Genomic DNA, 19,656 nt, shown 5'->3' on the forward strand with positions numbered 1-19,656 from the left:
ACATCCTCAGAAGAAGAAGGTGTAATCTTGACTTATTTTGTAAGATTTGAATTGGTGTGTCAATACTGTTCCAGGCTCTGATGTGGGACTTCCCACAATCCATGAGTCAGAGAGTTTGTTTATTGAATACCAAGTTCATATCCAGCTTCAGCCCTTATTGAGAAATGGTTCACAGGGAATATCATATTTGATCTGGGGTCTAACTTCAGGCTAATTTTGGTCACTGTGAGAAAGCTGCCTTTTTCACTGTAGCTCTTACAGGTGATCTGATTTACATATATACATATTTTTATATATTTTCCTAAGTTTGCATGATTTTCACAAATTTTTTTATGGGAAGGGGAAGGGTGAAGGAATTTGGTACGTTCTACATGAAACTGGATAAACTGTGAAAATGCAGAAAACCTAATAAATTGAGACAGGGTCACGTGGGGATGTGTATGCCTGGTTTTTTTTAATCTATTTATTTATTTAAAATAAGCTTAGTAGAGTCTCATTTCTCTTTGTCAGTATTTGTTACATGCTTTACCTGCCTTAATTACAGAGCTAGAGACACTTCAAGACATTAATTCCTTGTAGTTCCCTCTGTCCTTAGTCATCTGCATTAATATTCATCTAGGAAAAAAAGACACACAAGGAAGGTGTGTTTCTCAGAATGGGAAAATGTCACTGTCACCAAAGCAAGGATAGAAAAGAGGAGTTCACACTGAAACTATGTTTTATAAGATTACTCGGAAAAGTCTTTTTAAGTATCTCTACATCATTATTTCAGAGACACTGTTGCTTCATTCCCATGAAAGTTGGGCTTCTATCCTGATAGATCCCTAAAATCATCCTATTGTACTGGAAATTAAGTGAGAGCACTGGCAAATAACAGCAAGAGGCTGAAAACAGCTTTCCCTGCAGGAAGCGGGGCCCGAGGTCCTGAGGTTGTAGATAAAAGCTTGTTTCTACCTTTAGGATTGAGGAAGCAAATGGAGCTTTAAGGAAAGTATTTTCTTGCATGTGCTTTTGAAAATCTTACGTAAAAAAATGAAAACTCATTTTAACAACATGTATAAAAACCTAGGTGTCAAAGACCAAGAAGTATAAATTGGCAAAGGGCTGCTAACTCAGCTCTTTTTTAGGGGATCAGAAGCTCAGACAGGAAAACATTAGTTTATTGGACCTATTTTACAGCATAGTACTGTGGTAATGCTTAAATGAGCATTACACAGCAGTTTTCCAAATTATTTAAGGACAAAAGCTAAACCAGTTTATATTGGCTTCATTATCTCACTAGCCAACATAGATCCTTCTAATTTTTGGACACTGTCATAACTAATGCACATAAACTGCTTTCACTTAGGTTTTTTTGTGCTGTCATGGAAACAACTTTTTTGGGTAAATAAAAGCTTTTTAAAATCATATTTATAAGGGATGTAATTTGGGACCAAATTTACTGTGGTCATGCACCCTTTTTCTATTGTATTTATATCATCATTTTGAGCAAAGAGGAAGGTAGAGGTTTGAAAAATAAGGTGTAGATTTAAAAGATTTGTGTTGCCTTAGTGAGATTGAAGTGCAAAATAAGCCAAGTAGGTGTAAACTGCAAATTCTTCTTCTCTGAGGGTTTTTGTTGTCCGAGTCTCAGTGCTCTGCAATTCAATATCCAGAGAATTTTCCTGTCATTTCCTTCCCTTTAGGAGGATGCCCTTTTTGCTTCATTTTATAGATCACAATTCTAAAAGCGGGTAAATTTTTTGATATATTATTTCATATCTCTAGTTAGTGGCACTTCCTACAGATACTGAATAATGGTATTTCAATAGTGCTTATACAGAACAGCTCTTGGCTTTGTTAGTGTGTCCTTTTAATCCAGAGGCAGCTTGGTGACTCTGTGGTCATTTTCCTCCTTGTCCTTTTTCTTATGGCTTTCTTCAGGTTTCCTGCATGCTTATACAGCAGAGATGGCAAAATTAGAGCTAATAAATGTGCTTGAGATTGTAAAGGAAGCTTTTCAGATTAAAGTGGAGAAAATGTGCTACAGTTGCATCAAATTGGTCACTTTATTATCTGATTAAGTGCTTTTGTAGGTGCATTCTAAGAACAAAATTTGCTCTGACGTAAGCAGGCCTCAGACAGTGTTTAGTCACCATTAACAAGGATTGAATGCTGCCTAAGTGCTCACATGCACCCAACCAGCTCAGCTGCACAGGTGTTGGACTGAACCTAGGACCAGAAGCCCATTGAGGAAAAAAAAAACTTCATTGAAGATTATTTTTAAAATATCATGTTACATTATATTCCAAGGAACTGTTGTAGCACATTTCATAATGGTCCCTTTCAATATTACCTGCTCCTGGCAAGGAGCCATACAACCTCCTTCCTCTTACTCATTTATGGTGTTGACATCTTCCTGTGTTTGCCACTTCTCCCTAGGACCAGAAGAACAGCATTAAAAAATATGATCACAATATTTTGTAGATACTTCAGTTCACAGGTCTGATTTGCCTTTTCAGTGCCTTCCTCTGCCTGACTACATATGCAGTTGCCAAAAAACAAGAAGCACACACCCACAGGTTGAACAGATTGCCAAAGGAGGCTTTTTTTTCAACTACGTGGTGCCAAAAGTATTCACACTTTAAATGCCCTTTGAACAAGTGAAACACAGCTGTGGGGAGCCTTGGTGTGTGTCTGAGGGAATACTACAAATGGAGCATAATGAAAAGCCTGCTTCCTCCAAAAAGAGGTTTTGTGCTTAGAACATGAAATATTCCAAGATAGCAATACTTATTTTAATATCATTTGGTGAGGGACTGTGAGTTTTCTTTCTTTTCCATGTGTCCCTTCTCACACTGAACTAAAGCAATAGTTCTTCTAATCCTAGCTGCTCTCAGATCAAGCTTGGTTTTGGAGTTGGGAGATACTGTACCATGTATTTAATTCCAAGGTTTTTGTTGCATTTGTTCTCAAAATGAAGGCAGATTTACAGTAATTTCTTTAAATGTCAAAGTATAATCATAAAAACAGTGATAACTTCTTGCTGGAGAAGGTACCCCATTTGGTTCAGTTATTGCTCAGTCATGTGCCAGGATGCTGTTGTTAGATGTCATACAAGTGCAGAACTATAGTGATAAAAATGTCTTTTATTGCCATAAATGCTAAAAAAAAAAGTGCCATCTATTAGATATTGTAACATACATCCAGGAAGATTCATATTCTGACAGCACCATGGTATTGCTCTGCTTTTATCTTCTTTTGCCAAGGGGAGAGTGAAATAGATACACATTAAGCAATTTCAATGGCATCACTTCCATTTTGGAGACAGGATATCGTGTGCAGAGGGTCATAGATCAAAGTTAGAATCTTCTTCAGTAGAATGATTTTTCTATGATGTTTACCAAGGAAATTTTCACTTTTGCAGGATCCTGTAAAATGCCTGGTTTGGAATTACAACTCACACAGAGGACATTTTCACATGTACAGAGATAGATTCCTGATCTCTTAGGAAAAGCTGACAGTGTATAGGATAAGATATGGTAGATGAAACAAATAGGAATAAATTTGTGGTGCATGCATATATGTATACACAAACTGTGTGTTGTGGAGAAAAATAAGAGGAAAATAAGTTCATTTTGTTTAATTTTCAGATAGCTGTATTTGTAGCCTGTGTTGCAAGCATCAGACACTGCAGTAATGAAGGTTTTTAATGTTTGCAGGATGCAAGTGCAAATGAATGTGACTTTCTCATGATTCCTTAGAGCACTTGTCTCTCACACTGAGCTTTAATTCCTATCTGTCTCTCATGAATATTAACACAAAACTATAGAAGTCCCTTCCTTTCCATTCTCTGAATTTCTGTTTTATTACAGATGAGATTTTACTTTGGATTTTTTACATTTTTAAAATAATTCACTTGACTCTCTAGACAAAATTCTTAGTGTGCACATGAGAGGAAGTGCCATGAAAAGATTTGATACTAAGGCACTGCCTACCTAAGTGGCAAGAAGTGGGATAAAATGGATTGCAACATCCCTAACTATTCTTGCTGTGATAGCCAGATGGTCTCTTACTCAGGAAGGGGCCAGCAACCAGCAAGAATGAAAAAAACATAGGAGAGGAATACTCAGGAAAAGCACTTAAATATCTACCAAGGGCTCTGCTGGTTTATTTCTGCTCTGCCTCTGAGATGTTTTTTCCTCATCATGATGGTGCTTTGAGGATGGAAATCAAACGAGGCATTGGCAGATGAGAAAATGTGGTGATTCCAGGCAGAGATCTGGAGCTGACAAGGATATAAGCACCCAATCCCAGAGGAGATAGTGCCATATATGAAGCAGAGAGGGAGGGCAAAGTGACCCTAAAAGCAGCTGTGGAAATGCAGTCAGGTGCAGTGTCTAAGCAGTTGTGTTTAATTGCATGGCACTGTGCAGCAATCAGGTTCCCTTCTTGTTCACAGGTTTGAGGTTCCTGGCTGGGGTATGTGGGAAAAGCTTTACTCATTCCTGTCCCTGACTTAGCTTTGGAAATGGCTCAGGAAGTGAACTGACATTTGACACAGCTCTACTGAGCTGTGCCAGCCTGTCTGTCTCAGGTAAACTGGGACTTTGGATAGGCCGTAATTATGTTCACACATTCAGAATTTTGGTTAGGTCTTCATGACAGATGTGTATCTCTCCTAATTGCTGTATAATAGAGAAAAAAATTATCTATATTGCTATAACCCTTTTTCTATTTGCCTTTCTTCCTTTATATTTTTATTATTTTGTCTGGATAAGCTTTGTACTTTGTATACATGGGGGCCCACAGAGGACTCCTGATGTACTTGATTCCAGGTGAAAATACAGCCTTATAGCCAACTTGTTTTTCCTATCAATCAGTCTGGAGAGAATAGTGCTCTATCTTGTTGATCATCCTTGTGTAAAGCTCATGTATCACTTCAAGGATTGTCTGGATATTGGTTCTGTCAGTTTGCTTCTATCACCGTTGAAAAGCAAAGACCATGTGCCCATAATATTAATAGTTGGAATAGGAGAGATATATCACTGCTCTGGTTCAGGTTAGTCAAAAAGATGATTGAAAGAATGATACAAAAAATGCAGTGCTTAAAGGTAAAAAGCTGTTTGACAGTACCTGTGGGAAAAAGGAATGTGTTGCTAGAAGATTTATTACACTCTGTAATGTGTCTTTCATAATTTACATCGAGGTACCTTGTGCCAGTAATCTCTTATACATATGACTTACTTTCCTCACATAAGTAATTTCATCAGCTGAGTAATCACATAGACTTTAGAGGAATTGTTACCATGAGTCAAGTTACAGCTGTTTATTTATCTAAACTAAAAAAACAAAACAAGGCAATTACAATTATGGGTTTGGCTTGTTTTCCATTTAAAAAAAAAAACAAACTTCTAATATGGGCTTAAATAGAATGGTCTTCAATACTTTTTATAAAAGCTCAAAAGGCCTTTGTTTTTCTATATAGCTCATTTTGCTAAGGCTATAGTATCACAAACTTAAAATGCAGAACTAATTGTATTTTTAACAAAGTGCATTCTATTTTTCCTTCTCCAGAATGTGCAAATCCTCTTAAAGTTCTTCCACTCTTTTTTACTTTTCTCCATCAAAGCTTTCCAATTTATTTTTAAAAGATGGTAGCAAGGATCTAATTTAAGCCTCTTAGTTCAGAAAGCCAAAAGAAATGGGCAACTGTTTCACAATGAAAATTTGAGAAACAAATCTTAGCAACTTAATCCCTATAAATTATTAAACTGTACAGAATGGTTCAAATTACACTGTGCATGTTAAATGCTTCTAGTTTTCTGGGTTTTTATGATTGTAACATTTGCCTGTCCTGCAATTTGTCTGTGTTTTCTTTCTGATAACATACGATAAGTGTTTTAGAATAACCATACCTGATGGCTAGAAAGTTTTATCTTTTTTTGTAATAGAACACATATTGGCTTCTTGTGCTATTGTTTCACTGATAAAGTTGTTTTCAGTCTGTTAGGATCTGTCCCATTTTAGAGATGATCTGATGTCCCAGCTGCAGTTGTGTTTCAGGTGTGCTTGAGCCTGTAATTTTGGTATGTTTGTATCTCCAGTGTCTGTGGGATAGGTATTGCTTGGACTCTTTGGATCTAGATGCAATTACTCTGTGAAGCCTTTAAACCAGCATCAAGCAATGATGAAAAACATATAGATTTTTCTCTCTTTATGGGGCTGGAATATATTTTAGCCTGTATCAATTTCTGCTGAGTTGTTATATTTCTGTTAGCTTAACCATCAGCTGCTAGAGAATTGTGGTAATACAGAGTACTTTGTATTCACTTTGAACATCAGTTTTTAATAACCTTCAGTGATATATATGAAGGATTTCAGATTGAAGGTATGCAAACAGATATATGGCCAAGAGGATTTTTCAGAAAGATGAATCTGAACTGTGTTGCATGGTTGATGTTAGTACACACATGTCTTATCTTTAAATATGGTCTTTAAACATATCTTTAAATTATGGTCTGGGTTCATGTAATTGACTGGCTGAATTACTCTCAGAAGCAATAGCTGAACTTCATAAAATTTAGAAGTACTTTATTAGGAAAAATTAGAGCCATTATGAGAAAAAGAAAAGGCAGCTGTTTTGATCCTTTGATCCATATCCTTTATATGACTCAGTGAGTCCTTGTGCAGACCTTCTGGGCCTGCAATGCCTTTGGAACTTTAGTAAGAGTGATCTGCTTTGTTCATCTCTTGTGAAGCACAGAAGCAAGAATGGCCACTGGGCTTTGCAATTTGGTGACCGGAATGTTTTCAATATCTTTAGAACTGATTTTGTCTTTGCACATGTGTTTTTGAGAGGATGTTTTTCATAGGAAGCTTCAAGCCTGCAGCCAGTTAGAACTCCCATTAAACTGCTCCTGATTCTTGAACTACTATTACAAGAAAAAAAAATGCTTTCAGCCTGTGTGCTTGGAGAGGAGCTGAATGCTAAGTTTATGTGCAAGTCAGAAATGAGGGCTATCTCACTTGAACTTCTGCCACTGTTGTTCTCTACAGATATGTGAAATGACAGGAGAGGCACCATCATGAAGCTGAAGAGCAAAAAGAGCTGATGGCTTTAGCAATATTTTGTCACTTGAATGGTGACCTTTGTTAATAATGCCTGTGGTAGGAAAATGAAATACTTTCTGTTTCGGTAATGCCAGTCTGATGCTTGGCAAAAATTGTTTTTAAGGCAGTCAGCAAAGAAGAAAAAAGAGCAGCACTGTTACAATCTGTAGTGTATAAAGTTAAACATTTTCCCTGATAGGCAGTCAGACTAAATCTTGAGTTTGCTAACAGATGCAAAAGGAGTTGAAACCACATTTCTGTATCACTAATAAAATAAACAAGGCGCTGCCGGCATAATCAGGGATGGATTTTCAAGGCACTCTAATTATATTTAAAATACTGAATGAAATGAGCAAGTTTTCAAAGGCACTCAGCATCATGCAGCCCCTCTTGAAGAAAATCTGAGTAACTTACAGATGCCAAGCAATTCAGAGGTTCTGGCCCTAAAATATTCCTTTGCTATTCTTGGGGGAAAAAAAAAAAAGAAAAGAGGTAAAGGTGAACTAAGCCTTCAGTTTTCAATTTGAAGACATAAATTCAATCCATTTGTTTAATAGTTTCTAAACTTTTAAAACAATGGCACCCACACTTAATATCAAAAAAACATTCAGCAAGAATGGACCAAATTGAGTAGATTAACTTTAATCCATATTTTATTAATTTGGATTGCTGGTACCTTGGTTGGGCAAGAAGCTTTTTTGTGGAAAATAACTGCTATTAAGAAAACTGTTGCTATGTCTCTAGTTTTTCTGTTTCTTTGATTTTAAGCAATAGCAGTCTAAAAGTATTTGTTCACGCTACCAAATAGCTCTCTGAATCAGGCATCCTGTTCTGCTACTGCTGTTCTCTACGTCAAAACTTCAAGTTCCTCCTCAAAGCCCATATTCTTCAGCCTCTTTCTGACAGCGTTTTCCATCCTAATTGGATATTCTTTTAATATATACTGGTGTAAAGGAATAGTAACTGTACTACAATCTATAGAAGCGCTGAGGTATAAAATCAAGTATGGATGAGAAGGGAAAGGTTATTTAAATTCCGACCTTTATATGATTCCTTTACAAGTTTTATTTAATCAAGTTTCCTTTCACTGAGTGCAGACAACCCATAGTAATGCACTCTGGGAAGGAATCTTGTGCCTCACAAGTGTATTTTTCTTCAGTCTTAACTGTTCATTGCCTTACTAAAGTGGTAACTTTGGTTAATCATGATTCTCAATAGGTATATGTTTAAAGAGGAAGCAAGTATGAATTTGCATATTTTCATCTGAACTGACAAAGGAGCATACATTGAAATTATGACAGATACCATTTTATCATCTGTATTTCTTTTTGTAACCTCCAAAGCTCTCTTTACTAGCAGACATGATACTAAGTCAGACTTAAGAAAAGTCCATTGTCAAACTGGCATTCTTTTTTCCTCTACAAATTAAATCATTGAATTAATGACTGTTTGTCTGAATTTCTCATGTCACATTAACAGTTTGAAAGCTTTCGTCATGTTAATAAGGCTTGAAATAAATCAGATGCTGTCTATAAAGTCTACAAGAGGTTAAAGTTAAGAACTGAACTTCTTATTCTGCTTAGAAAAATAATTTATATGTGCAGACGGAGTAACTAAATCTGTGACAAAGCTTCATTAATCCATGACTTTCACTGTTGTGGAAAGATTCTGGCCTTGGAGAAGGCAGTTGCAGAGGCATAGAAATCAGCAAGGCAATTATTTTCCATCTTTTAGAGGACTTGTCAACAGCCTTCAATCTTGAGTGAGTTCACTGAAAGGGTAGCTCCTGAGTGTCTGCCTGTAGGAGATGGTGAGGTGTTTAAAACAACCACCACAGCTGGGAGAAGTTTGTGACTCCAGCTCTTAATCCATAATGACAAGGAAATTTTGATACTGTAGTATAGATTCAGGCTTCTTATGTTTGGTTCTTCAACTTCAAAGGTGATGGCAACCACTTGGATTCATAGCCCCTGTCCAAGCCAAATACTCAAGTTTTCTTCTTCAATTTTCAAATAGAATTCAGCTTAAAAAAAAAAAAAAAAAAGCAGGTAAAGAACAAGAGATCTTCAGGGGTAAATTTAGTACTATCACTATAAACAAAATCTAGTTCATAAAAAGACAGACAGGTACAAGAAACCACTCAACAGTAATGAATCTGAATTTCTGTATTTCCATGATAATTTGAGTCACTTTTTTACTTTGAAATAAATAGTTTCCAGGTGGAATGTACATTATTGTTCAATAAGAACACCGTTATTCTGCTTTCTTGCAACTGTCTTGCAGTGCAGGTAGGAGAATGTGCTCATAGGTCTGAGTTAAAGCCAAGTAGTTTCAGAACTTGTGAAAAAAATACATGGTGGTTTGTTTTGGTTTTGGGTTAGTTTTTTTTTCCCCAGAGTAGTTAGTATAAACACTTTTCAGAAGGATAATAGGAATATAAATCAAAGCATAAATTTGGAAGCAAGAAAACCAACTAAGAATAAAATAATCCTTAAAATGAAAGATATGTAAATTGCTTATAGTTATTTTATTTTAAACCTACAGTCTACAGGCTGACTTCAGAAAGATGCGTGGGTTTAGACACCTATAAAATATACATTATTAGCTTTTCTCAGTGATTAAAGAAATGTATTATTTTAAAAAGCCCATTTCTACTAGACAGAATGTGTTTTTATTTTGTGCTCTCAGTACAAGCCTGTGGTCAAACTCACTGAAGTATTAATGTTATCTTTATTTACTTTTATTGAATATTTAACTGTTTTCTTTAACATGGGGCTGGTTTCTGTGCTTTAACAGGCTCCATCTCTTAAAATCTTAGGACAGAAGATACAAAGTGTTCCTTGAAGCTTGACTCATTTCAGATGTAGTTCTGATGGCAAGCCAAGTCAATATAAAACTAATTATATAGTGGAATAACCCAATATTTTTAGTTTAAAAGTATCATCTTTTGAAGTAAATCTGAAAAAGTGGAAAACTGATAAAGTGCTTCAACTATTTATTTTTAAAAGAAATGCATTTTCATGAGACAAGCAAATAAAGCCATGTCAGCTGTATCACCCATCCTTAGGAGGAGACTCAAAGACAATTTCCACCTGCTTCCTCCAATGCTGTAGAAGCTTGCTTTCTAATTATTGGTAAATGTCCCTGTCAGGTTTCACACAATGGTTGATGGTTTTCTTTGGTGGGGTTTTTTTGGGGTTTTTTGGGGTTTTTTTTGGGGGGTTTGTTTTTTTTGGTTTTTTTTGTTTTTTTTTTTAATGTTTGTTTGCTTGTTTGCTTGCTTTTTCTTGGAAGGAATGTCAAAGGAAGGAATCTCAGAAAGAGGTGATTGTTCAGAAGAACAAAAATAAATACATCCATGTGTGGTTTGGGTTTTTTCCCTCTTTCAAGACCAGAAATGGGTAGAGATTAAAATTAGATTACAAAAATATTGCCTTTGGTGAAGAGGGATTTTTATAAGCTTTAGTTTCTGGTGTGTAAGAATGAGCTTTATAAATCAACAACTGATCTCCCTACTGAAAAGCTCAAACGCTAAGAGTGGAAGCACAGAAAGAACTTGCTGTGGCACCAGAAGGAAGAAATGGAGCAAACAGTCTGATAAAATGGTGGTAGTTTGATGAACTAGGAGCTATTAGGAAGAAAAGTGAAAATAAGCACAAACCTACCTGAGGATCTCCATGAAGTAGTCCTGTGGTGTTTAACCTAGTACAACATACTAAATAGTACAACTCCATGCTTTTCCCTTTCTAAACTTCAGATCAGTTAAGGTAGTCTTCAGTTTATCACTTAACTTTCTTTGCTATTTAATAGTATTTTACTTCCATATTTTGCTTTACATACCAGTCCTTGGGAAGACATCTATGATATTGGAGACTGCTCTGAATGCTCACACTAGTCCAATGTTAATATCTTTAGTTAAATGTCATGTTAAAAAAATGGCCTCTGACTTCTTCTGTTGGGTTGTTGGTTTTTCTTTGGTTGTCCTTTTCTTGGAGAGGGGGAGGGAGCAGGGTTGAATTGGAGTGGCTTCCTGTCTCACATGTGTGTATTGGAAGTCTGGTTTTTTATCATCTCTTAGCGATCTGCAAATTGCTCTGCCCCTGGGGGAGAAAATTAAGTTAAGACCTGTTCACCTGTAAAATAGCAGTCATGACTATAAGAGGCTGGTCCATGAAAAGACATGGACAGTTAATCTAGAGGTATTGGATGAAAGCATTTTATCAGTCTTCCAGTTGGAAGAATGCAGTCCAATTTGTAAAACCTTATATTGGTTTGGACATATTGTAAGCAGACAGTGTTTGGGAAAGGTTAACAGGAAGTTGGTATCCCAGCTCAACTCTTGGGAAACTTTCTAAATCACTTTCTAAATTATTCCAGTATCAGCCATTTCCAGAGCTGTGGGCCATGCAACGCCATCTTGTTGGCTTTTGTGAAAAAAAACCAAAACAAAACAACAACAACAACAACAACAACAACAACAACAACAACAAAAAAAAAAAAAAAAAAAAAAAACCTGAAAGTGTGGTTTTGCTGGTGGTCCAGCAGGAAGATTCACGGTCAGTACTGCAGCTCCTGGTGGAGCAGAAAGTTAACAGAAAGGCAAGCTCTAGTTCGAGACAGTTCCCTTCAACATTTTGACAAAGGAGCCATGGCCTCTGGGTGCCTTGTCACAGAACAGCCCCAGCTGTAGCCCGGGTAAACCAGGAGCCAGGGAGCTCTCCTCTGTGTTTCAAACAGGAGATACTTGAGATGGCCTGGTCCTGTAAGGATCTTTGCTTACATGCAACATTGCTGCTTGCTTGGGTGCTTGAAAGCTTGTCTGACTAGTTGCATATGTGTGGGGCTAAATTTTGAAAATCCAGAATGGTTTTCCTGTATTTCCTTTGTGAAGGAAAGCAATTATTTTCCTTTATGATCTGTATCTTGTAGTTTTTGCCCACATTTGTGGGCCCATCTATATAAGAAAGAAGTGATGTAGATAATTTTTTTATTTAATTTTTCATTAAATGACTTGGTTTTTTTTGACAAAAAGCCTTTTTTCTTTTTTGCTTACTACTGCACATGGAAAAAGCTTGCATGCTGGCACTACAGCTGCTTTACTTGCTTTAGATTGTCTTGCATTAAGGCCATTTAAAGGTTTGAGTGTGAACAATAGAAATAGTTATGACAAATTGTCAAGCTCTTCCAAAGATTCAGAAGTTCTGGAGTTGCTGCCAATGACAGATGATTTGTCCTTGCTCATCACTTGTCATCTTGGCAGCATTTTTGTGCTCTCTGCTAAATCTCCCTCAGTGTGCAGTTGAATTCTTTAGAAAAAGAAAATTAATTTCTGTTTCATCTACGTTTGTTTCATCAGTTCAATAGCATCCCTGTTTCACTGAGTGGAATACCTTCCTCATGAAGCATGAGTTTGATTTATTTTAATAGGGTGTTAGGAGAACTGCTGGAGCTTGACATGAACATATTTCTAAAGTTACAAAGATGTTAAGAATGGTCTTTTGTGTCTGTTGCTGTGGATTTCTGTGACTGTGCATGAATAGCACTGCATACTTGACAGACTGTATCCTTTGCTGCAGCTTATAAATCCTTTGCAAGGATTTATGCAACTAATGGTTGTTTTCATATACTCAAGTGTGAGCTCTCTGTGTCTGAGAAGGAGCTGAGTGAGTAGAGAGTTATTTTCTTTTTCAGCTTTTCCACAATTTCATAAGGTCTCTTTCAGAACAGGACTGCTAACTTGCTGCTTTGAGTCTTAATAATGGAGAATTATGTGATATGGCATTATAAATAATTGAATGCCAACAGTCTATAGATAAAAAAATGATGAATTCAGAAAGTAGCTCTCTGAAGGAGTTGGCTAATAGGCTGTCCTCTGCTTCTTCTCTGTCACTGATTTAATTGTCTGAGACAGGAAGGGTTCAATGGCAGTGGGCATTAAACTTAAACACAGCTCCCCAGTTCACTTGGAGTTCTGCTTACAAATGGAGGTACTCAATGGAATTGTAGAGATAGCACCTCCAAAGCACAAAATGCTTTTTTGGGGTGGGTGATTCTTTAAAATATTTTCCCTTTTAGTAAATAAATACAGTCTGAACAGTCAATACAGAATTAATAAATTCTGCTTCCTTTAGCTACTGGTAGTCCCATTCATCACAGTCAAGAAAGCAACTTCTACTTCGAAGCTCAAAGGCAGCTGTCTTGGGTTAGACCAAAGTGTCTAACTCCAGAGGTGGCTTGAATGCCTAGAGGAGCAGTAAGAACAGGGTAGGGATGTATGATACTTTCTCCTAATGCTCTCCTGGCTAGCAGCTCTGCTTAGCTTCAGAGAGCTTTTTGCATTGACCTATAGCTTTGTATGTTTATTAACACACAGCTTGTACGATTTCCCCTAGAGGATGCGTGAAATAAGAATTTGTCAAATTGGTACATGGTTTTCTTTGTTTTAGAAAGTGTCAACTTTCCTCCATTTCGTATCTGTGTAGAATTTAGGTATTCATCCCTCATTATGAATGAATGCTCCAGTTTTTCTCAGCTTTCACTTAAGAGGTGAGCTGCATAAACAATAGGTTCACCTGCCTTCTGTTTTGTATGGAAATTTCCAATCTGTCCCTTACCTTTTGGAAGGGAACAGTGCTGCTTCCTGTCACCGAGCCAGCAGAACCAGTGATGAATCTGACACTTGCATTGTATTCAAATGCTTGACGTCTTGAAGCCCCAACCTCCTACACGCCCCAATCAAGTTGTTTTATTACTTCTAAAATACAAGATTTCAGATTTCTTTTTCATTACTGCCCTTATGCACTTGCAAGCATTATTCTCTACATTCATTTTTCCCTGGCACAGAGCACAAGTTCATGCCAGCTCACTTGGTATTCATGCAGATATGAATTTCAACCAGAAAAAGATCATCCCTCACATAAAAAATACTTGGTTTACAATTCTGAGCATATTAGGCATAGAAACCTGCCTTTAATACTTCTGCTGTTTGTGGTTTTTAGGTTATGGTCAATTTTAAGCAGACCTAGCCGTGCTCTTTTTGTTGTTTTTTTTTATCTTCACTCTTATTTATCATCCCTTGTATGTGAAAATGCAATGGCTTTTTAAAGTAAAGAGAATAGCAAATGCAGTAGATAGACAAGGGCATTCTGGAACATTGTGTCATGGCTGTAAAGGCCTGCTATGTGCAAGTAATGACTGCTATACTGATGAATAATTGAATCTAGGTTGTGTTACTGCTGACTTTAGACAGTTTGGGGTTTTTTAAAACTGATTTATTATAGTCTTCTACTTGCAGACTAGTGCTTAATAGCTGCTGATGGAGATAATCTTCTGATGGTAAGGTTATGCATATGATTACTCTTAGAATTTGAAGAAAATTTTAGGATTGAGCAACTTTTTCCCTCAAACATCAAAACTGAAGGTGTGCATGGCATTGCATTTATTTATTTTTTGTAAAACAGTGGATGTGCCAGTGCATTTATCTACACTGAAAAACATAAGGAGCACAACAAGTAGAGAATATGGGAAGGTTATTAATGATGATGATAACATTATAGTGTCCTGCAATTCCTACAGACACAGTCAGAGTGTTCACTGCTAACTTTAAGGTAAATTAAATTGATAATAAATGCTATGCTGGCAGAAGTGCTGTTAAGAAGGGAGAGACTGAGATGCAGAATTTTGGTGCTGCTGAAATGAACAGCTCTTCTGTGAAAGATAAGGCTGAATGACCCAGGGATGAAGATACGGCCTTGAAATCCCAGCTTAATGCTGAGTCCCAGTTCAGGTGTAAATCTATCTTAAAAATCTAGGAACTTTCTCAGGGCATTATCAGTCATCTTTTTAACTGTCAATACCAATACAAGCTTTGGGTAGATGGGCTAAGGAAAATGCCAAAAAGCAGCTTCTAGCAGACTGAAAGGTAACATGAGTTTTAAAATCAGGGGCTATTTGCAGCCCATCTAAACTTGGAGTATGTTAGTTTGAGTGTCTCTCAAACTACAGTTTCCAATTTGACATATGCTTTTTGAAAATGTTTTTAGTATTAAGTAGATTCATGAATACATAAAGTTTAATGGATAAAACATGATCTTTCCGCTGAGGAGTTTCAACTGTAACTAAAAAATGGGTTCACTTCATCTTGTTATTTGCAAATTGTGAATAAATCTGTCACAGTACCCTGAGCTGTTTGAAATAATGCAAGTGACTTGTGAGACCAGTCAGCCTCTTCCAGTGACTGGCTTAAGTGGTCTGTGAGCTTTACATAATAAAACCAGTGACACTTAGGACCATATTCAATTGAAAATATGTTCTCTGATTGAAATCTGAGAATCTGGGCAAAGTAGGTACTCCAAAGAAAATATTTATTAAGAAACTAGATGAACTGAAGCAAAACTGGGAGATACAATACATGAAAATGTGATCAGCTGAAGCTTCAGGCACAAAGAAATTATCTGGCCCACTTGTAACACATTAATAAAAAGTGAACATAAAATGTGAATTTTCATTTTGTGGATTCCTTAAATCTGAATTTCTGGTTGACTGCCATTTGGAAGTAGAGAAAGAGCTTAGGAGCCCTTTGTGAAACACAGTTATTGTAATTTTCCTACCACCACTGGAAGACTTGTCTCGAGGGTGTCACTGGCAGATTGCCTTGGAGCCACAGGAACCTTAGGAGACCTCATCTTGAACAGAGCAGTTACAGCAGGGCAGACGTTCCCAAAAAGACATCCCAGAGCCAAAAGTTAGGAAGGACAAGGTTGCTAGGAACCTGACAAGAAATCAGAAAACATGCTGACTGTGCTGCCTTTTTTTCCTTTTTTTTTTTTTTTTTTTTTTTTTTTTTTTTTGTGTGTGTTTAATTCTGCTTGCTTTTAGCAGAACTGTATGTAGATTGACTAGCAGAATTGTTCCTGCTTTAGTAAGGCTTTGTTTTGTTCTGTTTTATGGAAAAAATAAATGACAGCTTATGTTGTAAATGGGATAAACTTTCTATGCTTTGGAAGTTTATATGAGAAGCAAATGATCCATTGAGAATTTTGTTACTACTCTGTCCTCTTTTGACTTTTTTTGGTTCCTGGGTGTGTTTGTATTCCAACTGGTTTGTTATGAGCAATCTGATCAGGGCAGCCATGTTCCAGTTCAGGCATCCTGGCTCAGTCTGTTGTACTGCCTCCTATCACAGTTACTCAGTTTCTATCCTATTCTTTTATACCTGCTGTGGGAATGCCTACAGTGGAGAATACAAGAAAATGTCAAAGCAACACAACAAAATATCAGGTTGATTTTAACTATTGAATTCCACATAAATTAAGGACCCTGATTGCTGCTAATGCTACTGAAGTTTTCCACAACCACATTAGCAGCTATGGCTCTCAATCCCCCTCATTTCTGATTGGTGCTGTGAGAGTTTCAAATAAGGAATCAGTTAGATACTGCTGCTCTTGCTTTCCCCTCACCTGAGTCTCTCCGGATCAGAATTTCCAATCTTTCCTTATCATTCTGCTAAACAAACAGTGACCTCAGTTCTAATAGCCTTTGAATTAATAATGAGAGTTATCAGTGTGAGGTTTTTTGATGCTCTTAAGATTTGTGGCCAGTTAAATTGTTCTCCTTTGGACACAGCACAGTATAAATTGCCACCATCCTTGGCAAGTGCTATTTCTATTGGTTGTCATTAAAAGCCAATGTTCAAATAATAAGAGCCCAGCACTAGGCATCTAACTGAACATTTAAGCACTGTCAGTTCCAAGATTTGTTTCTGTTTTTCTTTGTTTTGTTTTGTTTTGTTTTTTGTGTGTGTTGCTTAAGGGAATATTCAATACAGTTTTAAGTATCCAGTAATTTTGAGTTACGAATCCAGATGAGCATGATAACTATACAAATAAAATGGAATTAATTTGTGTTTAAAACTATTTGCATGTTAATCCTAATTCAATTTAATGTAGGAAAAAAATTTAAAGGTGTCCAGCTTTTTCCAGAGTTTGTTTCTGGCCTCTCTTTTGTCAATGATTTCTTTCCTACCTAATGAAAGAAGAACAAGTGTATTTTTATCCTCTTCATTTGCACTGTGAAGTGGATTCAAAAGTGATTTGCCACAAACGTGTAATGGATTCAAGGAGGGAAAGGACTGAGTGAAAGAGGAGTTAGGAAGCACATGTTCAGTCCAGCATGAAGGCAGGTCATGGAAAAATTTTCAGCAAAGGAAAGGAGAAGATGTATGAGAGGAGGATGAGAGGCCTTCTGTGCATGGAACCTGAGACAGGCTATAATTTATCATCCCTGTGACAGCCCTCTTTCTCAGGAGAACCCTTTCCTTCCTGCTCTTTGTAGTTCTGTGAACTCTAGCATTTGTGATGTGGGGTTTTTTGGTTTGGGTGTGTTTTGTTTTTCTCTTTAATTCAGAGGCTTTCAGGGTAGGTATGCACTAGAAAGGCCTTAGAAGCAAGAAATAGAGAAATCTTACAAAAGTCACTTGATATTAATTTTCTGCCTTCTTCTCTGTTGCTTCCTCTCAACACACAGTGCTAAGGCAAAAATGTTTTCATTTTTCTCCTCAGTCAACTGAAACATATTCTTTCCTGTGATGCTGGCAATGAAATGTACTTCCAAGTTTAATTGGCAAGTCAAACAATAACACAAATGCTTCTGCAGAATGGTGCTAAAGGTTCTCTATCCTCAGTACAATAGCAAAAGTTCTAGAGAGCATGTGCTTTGGTTTTTGTCATTTACAGAGAGCATCTATTTTTTTTTTTCTGGCTTTCACAAGCAAGCTGACTGATAGCTGGTTTGTTCTCTGTTTCAGGTCGTGGAGACTAATTTGGTTGCTTTTGACTGTCACTGGATCATTATAAATGAGGTAACTGTCAAGTGAACATTGTTGTGAACCATGAATCCTGTTTTCAGCCTTACTGACAATATTCATGCTGATTCTCACTTTGCCAACAGGAAGCAGTAGCTATGACAATATTCAAGGACACTGAGGGAGTAGATGTTGCTTAATAAAAGTAGAATGACAGGTTCTTGGACTTTGCCTGTTTTTTCTTGCCTGTTTGAAATGGAAGTCCCTCCATGAATAAATGGAAAATAAACTGAAAAAAAACCTTTATTTCTAAATATCTCAAGAAATCACAATTGAGCTGACTGTTTTCACAGGATTTTTAAGGCCTTTTTTTAATATGTAATCTTTTGTGATGGGGTCCTTGTGTTTTGTTTATATTTCAATGTTTTTTTTCTTAATAATCAAAATAATAATAATAATAATAATATTAATAATAATAATCCCATGTTTCCCTTTCCTTTATGAATTCTCCAAATGTTCCATTATGGTTGATATCCAAACCTGCTGAGATTAGTGGCAGGTTCTTTGGTAGACTTCCAGATTAGGTCATATATAAATGTTCATAAAGGGAAAAAGAAATCTAAATTGAGATTCTGCTTTTACACTGTGAAATAAGTTCTCCCATGAAAACTTGTCAGGTAAAATATGACAAGTCAATATGTGAAGTAGTTTCGTATACGAAGTATTGAACACTGCAGTTCAGGTTTGACAGCATTCAGGTTTTTGAAAAATAATTTAGGTCTAAAATAGCTGGATTCCCAGAGTAGATGGCTATCTCCTAACACGCTAATCATGCAGCTCCTGTATATTCTCAGGATAAAAGACTGCATGTAAACTCCATGTCATACTATCTGACTAACTGCCCACTTCTGTTTTCATACTTAATGATTGGATTTTTATTAGTATGCTGTGCTAAACCAGTGGATTTTTAGCCAGTTTTCTTTGAAGAAAAATATGTCTCTGGAAATACTGTGTAAACAAGCCAGTCCAGCATAACCATTAGTTTGGGCCCTGCCTTGCTCCTGACTAGTACTGTGTGTATTTTCCAGCACTGAACAGGGCTTTGCTGGGAGAGAACCCAGCTTTAATCTGCAGGTGGTCATGTGAACAACATAGATATTTTCTTTTTCATATCTGATTAAACTAGAATTCACTTCAGAGTTAACACTGAGTATTTTAAGAAGAGCATCAACTGAATCTAAAGCTGTCCTCTGTAACCAGTAGATCAGACAGCAGTTTCTTAGGCAAAGCTGATATTTTAGCCTGCTGTTCAAGTTAAAGACACTGCCATTGATTTTTTAATTTAAATGTTACATACTTTCCAAAAGATCTAAAGAAGGTGCTTGCTTTTAGCTGTTTCAGCTCCTTCACCCTCAAGAAAACAAAACAAGACTGAGGATCCATTCCTAGCATATATGCTTTCGCTTTGCTTTTTATTCAGAAATTAGTCTCTCTATGGGAAAAAAAAAAAATCTGCTTTTTAAGCATTGTTATTTGCACATTGCAGCAGATGAAATAGCAGAGCAATCAAAGTGGTTACCACTCAGCTGCCTTCTCCGCTCCAAAACTCCTTCTCTGGGCTGCAGTCACAGCAGCAGGAAAAGCTGAATGATCTGCACAGAGAAATGTACATCATCCCTTCTTAATTACAAAGTCTTGTATATGAAGAGGACGAAAGCTGTGATTAAATTCATTCCAACAAACTGCTCTAAACCATTGTCATT

At 36.7% G+C, this 19,656-nt stretch overlaps 1 protein-coding gene across 2 annotated transcripts in view; it reads left to right on the forward strand.

Moving 5' to 3' along the window:
* Positions 1 to 19,656, forward strand: part of GRID2 (glutamate ionotropic receptor delta type subunit 2) — a 671,741-nt gene that overhangs the window by 435,039 nt on the left and 217,046 nt on the right. For both annotated transcript variants that reach the window (XM_053976464.1, XM_053976465.1), the window contains one exon: positions 17,897 to 17,950. In XM_053976464.1, coding sequence (XP_053832439.1) covers positions 17,897 to 17,950 — 54 coding nt within the window. The remainder of the gene's footprint in view (positions 1 to 17,896; positions 17,951 to 19,656) is intronic.

The sequence above is a fragment of the Vidua macroura genome, chromosome 4 (genome assembly GCF_024509145.1).
Source record: "Vidua macroura isolate BioBank_ID:100142 chromosome 4, ASM2450914v1, whole genome shotgun sequence".
In the NCBI taxonomy this organism is placed as follows: domain Eukaryota; kingdom Metazoa; phylum Chordata; class Aves; order Passeriformes; family Viduidae; genus Vidua; species Vidua macroura.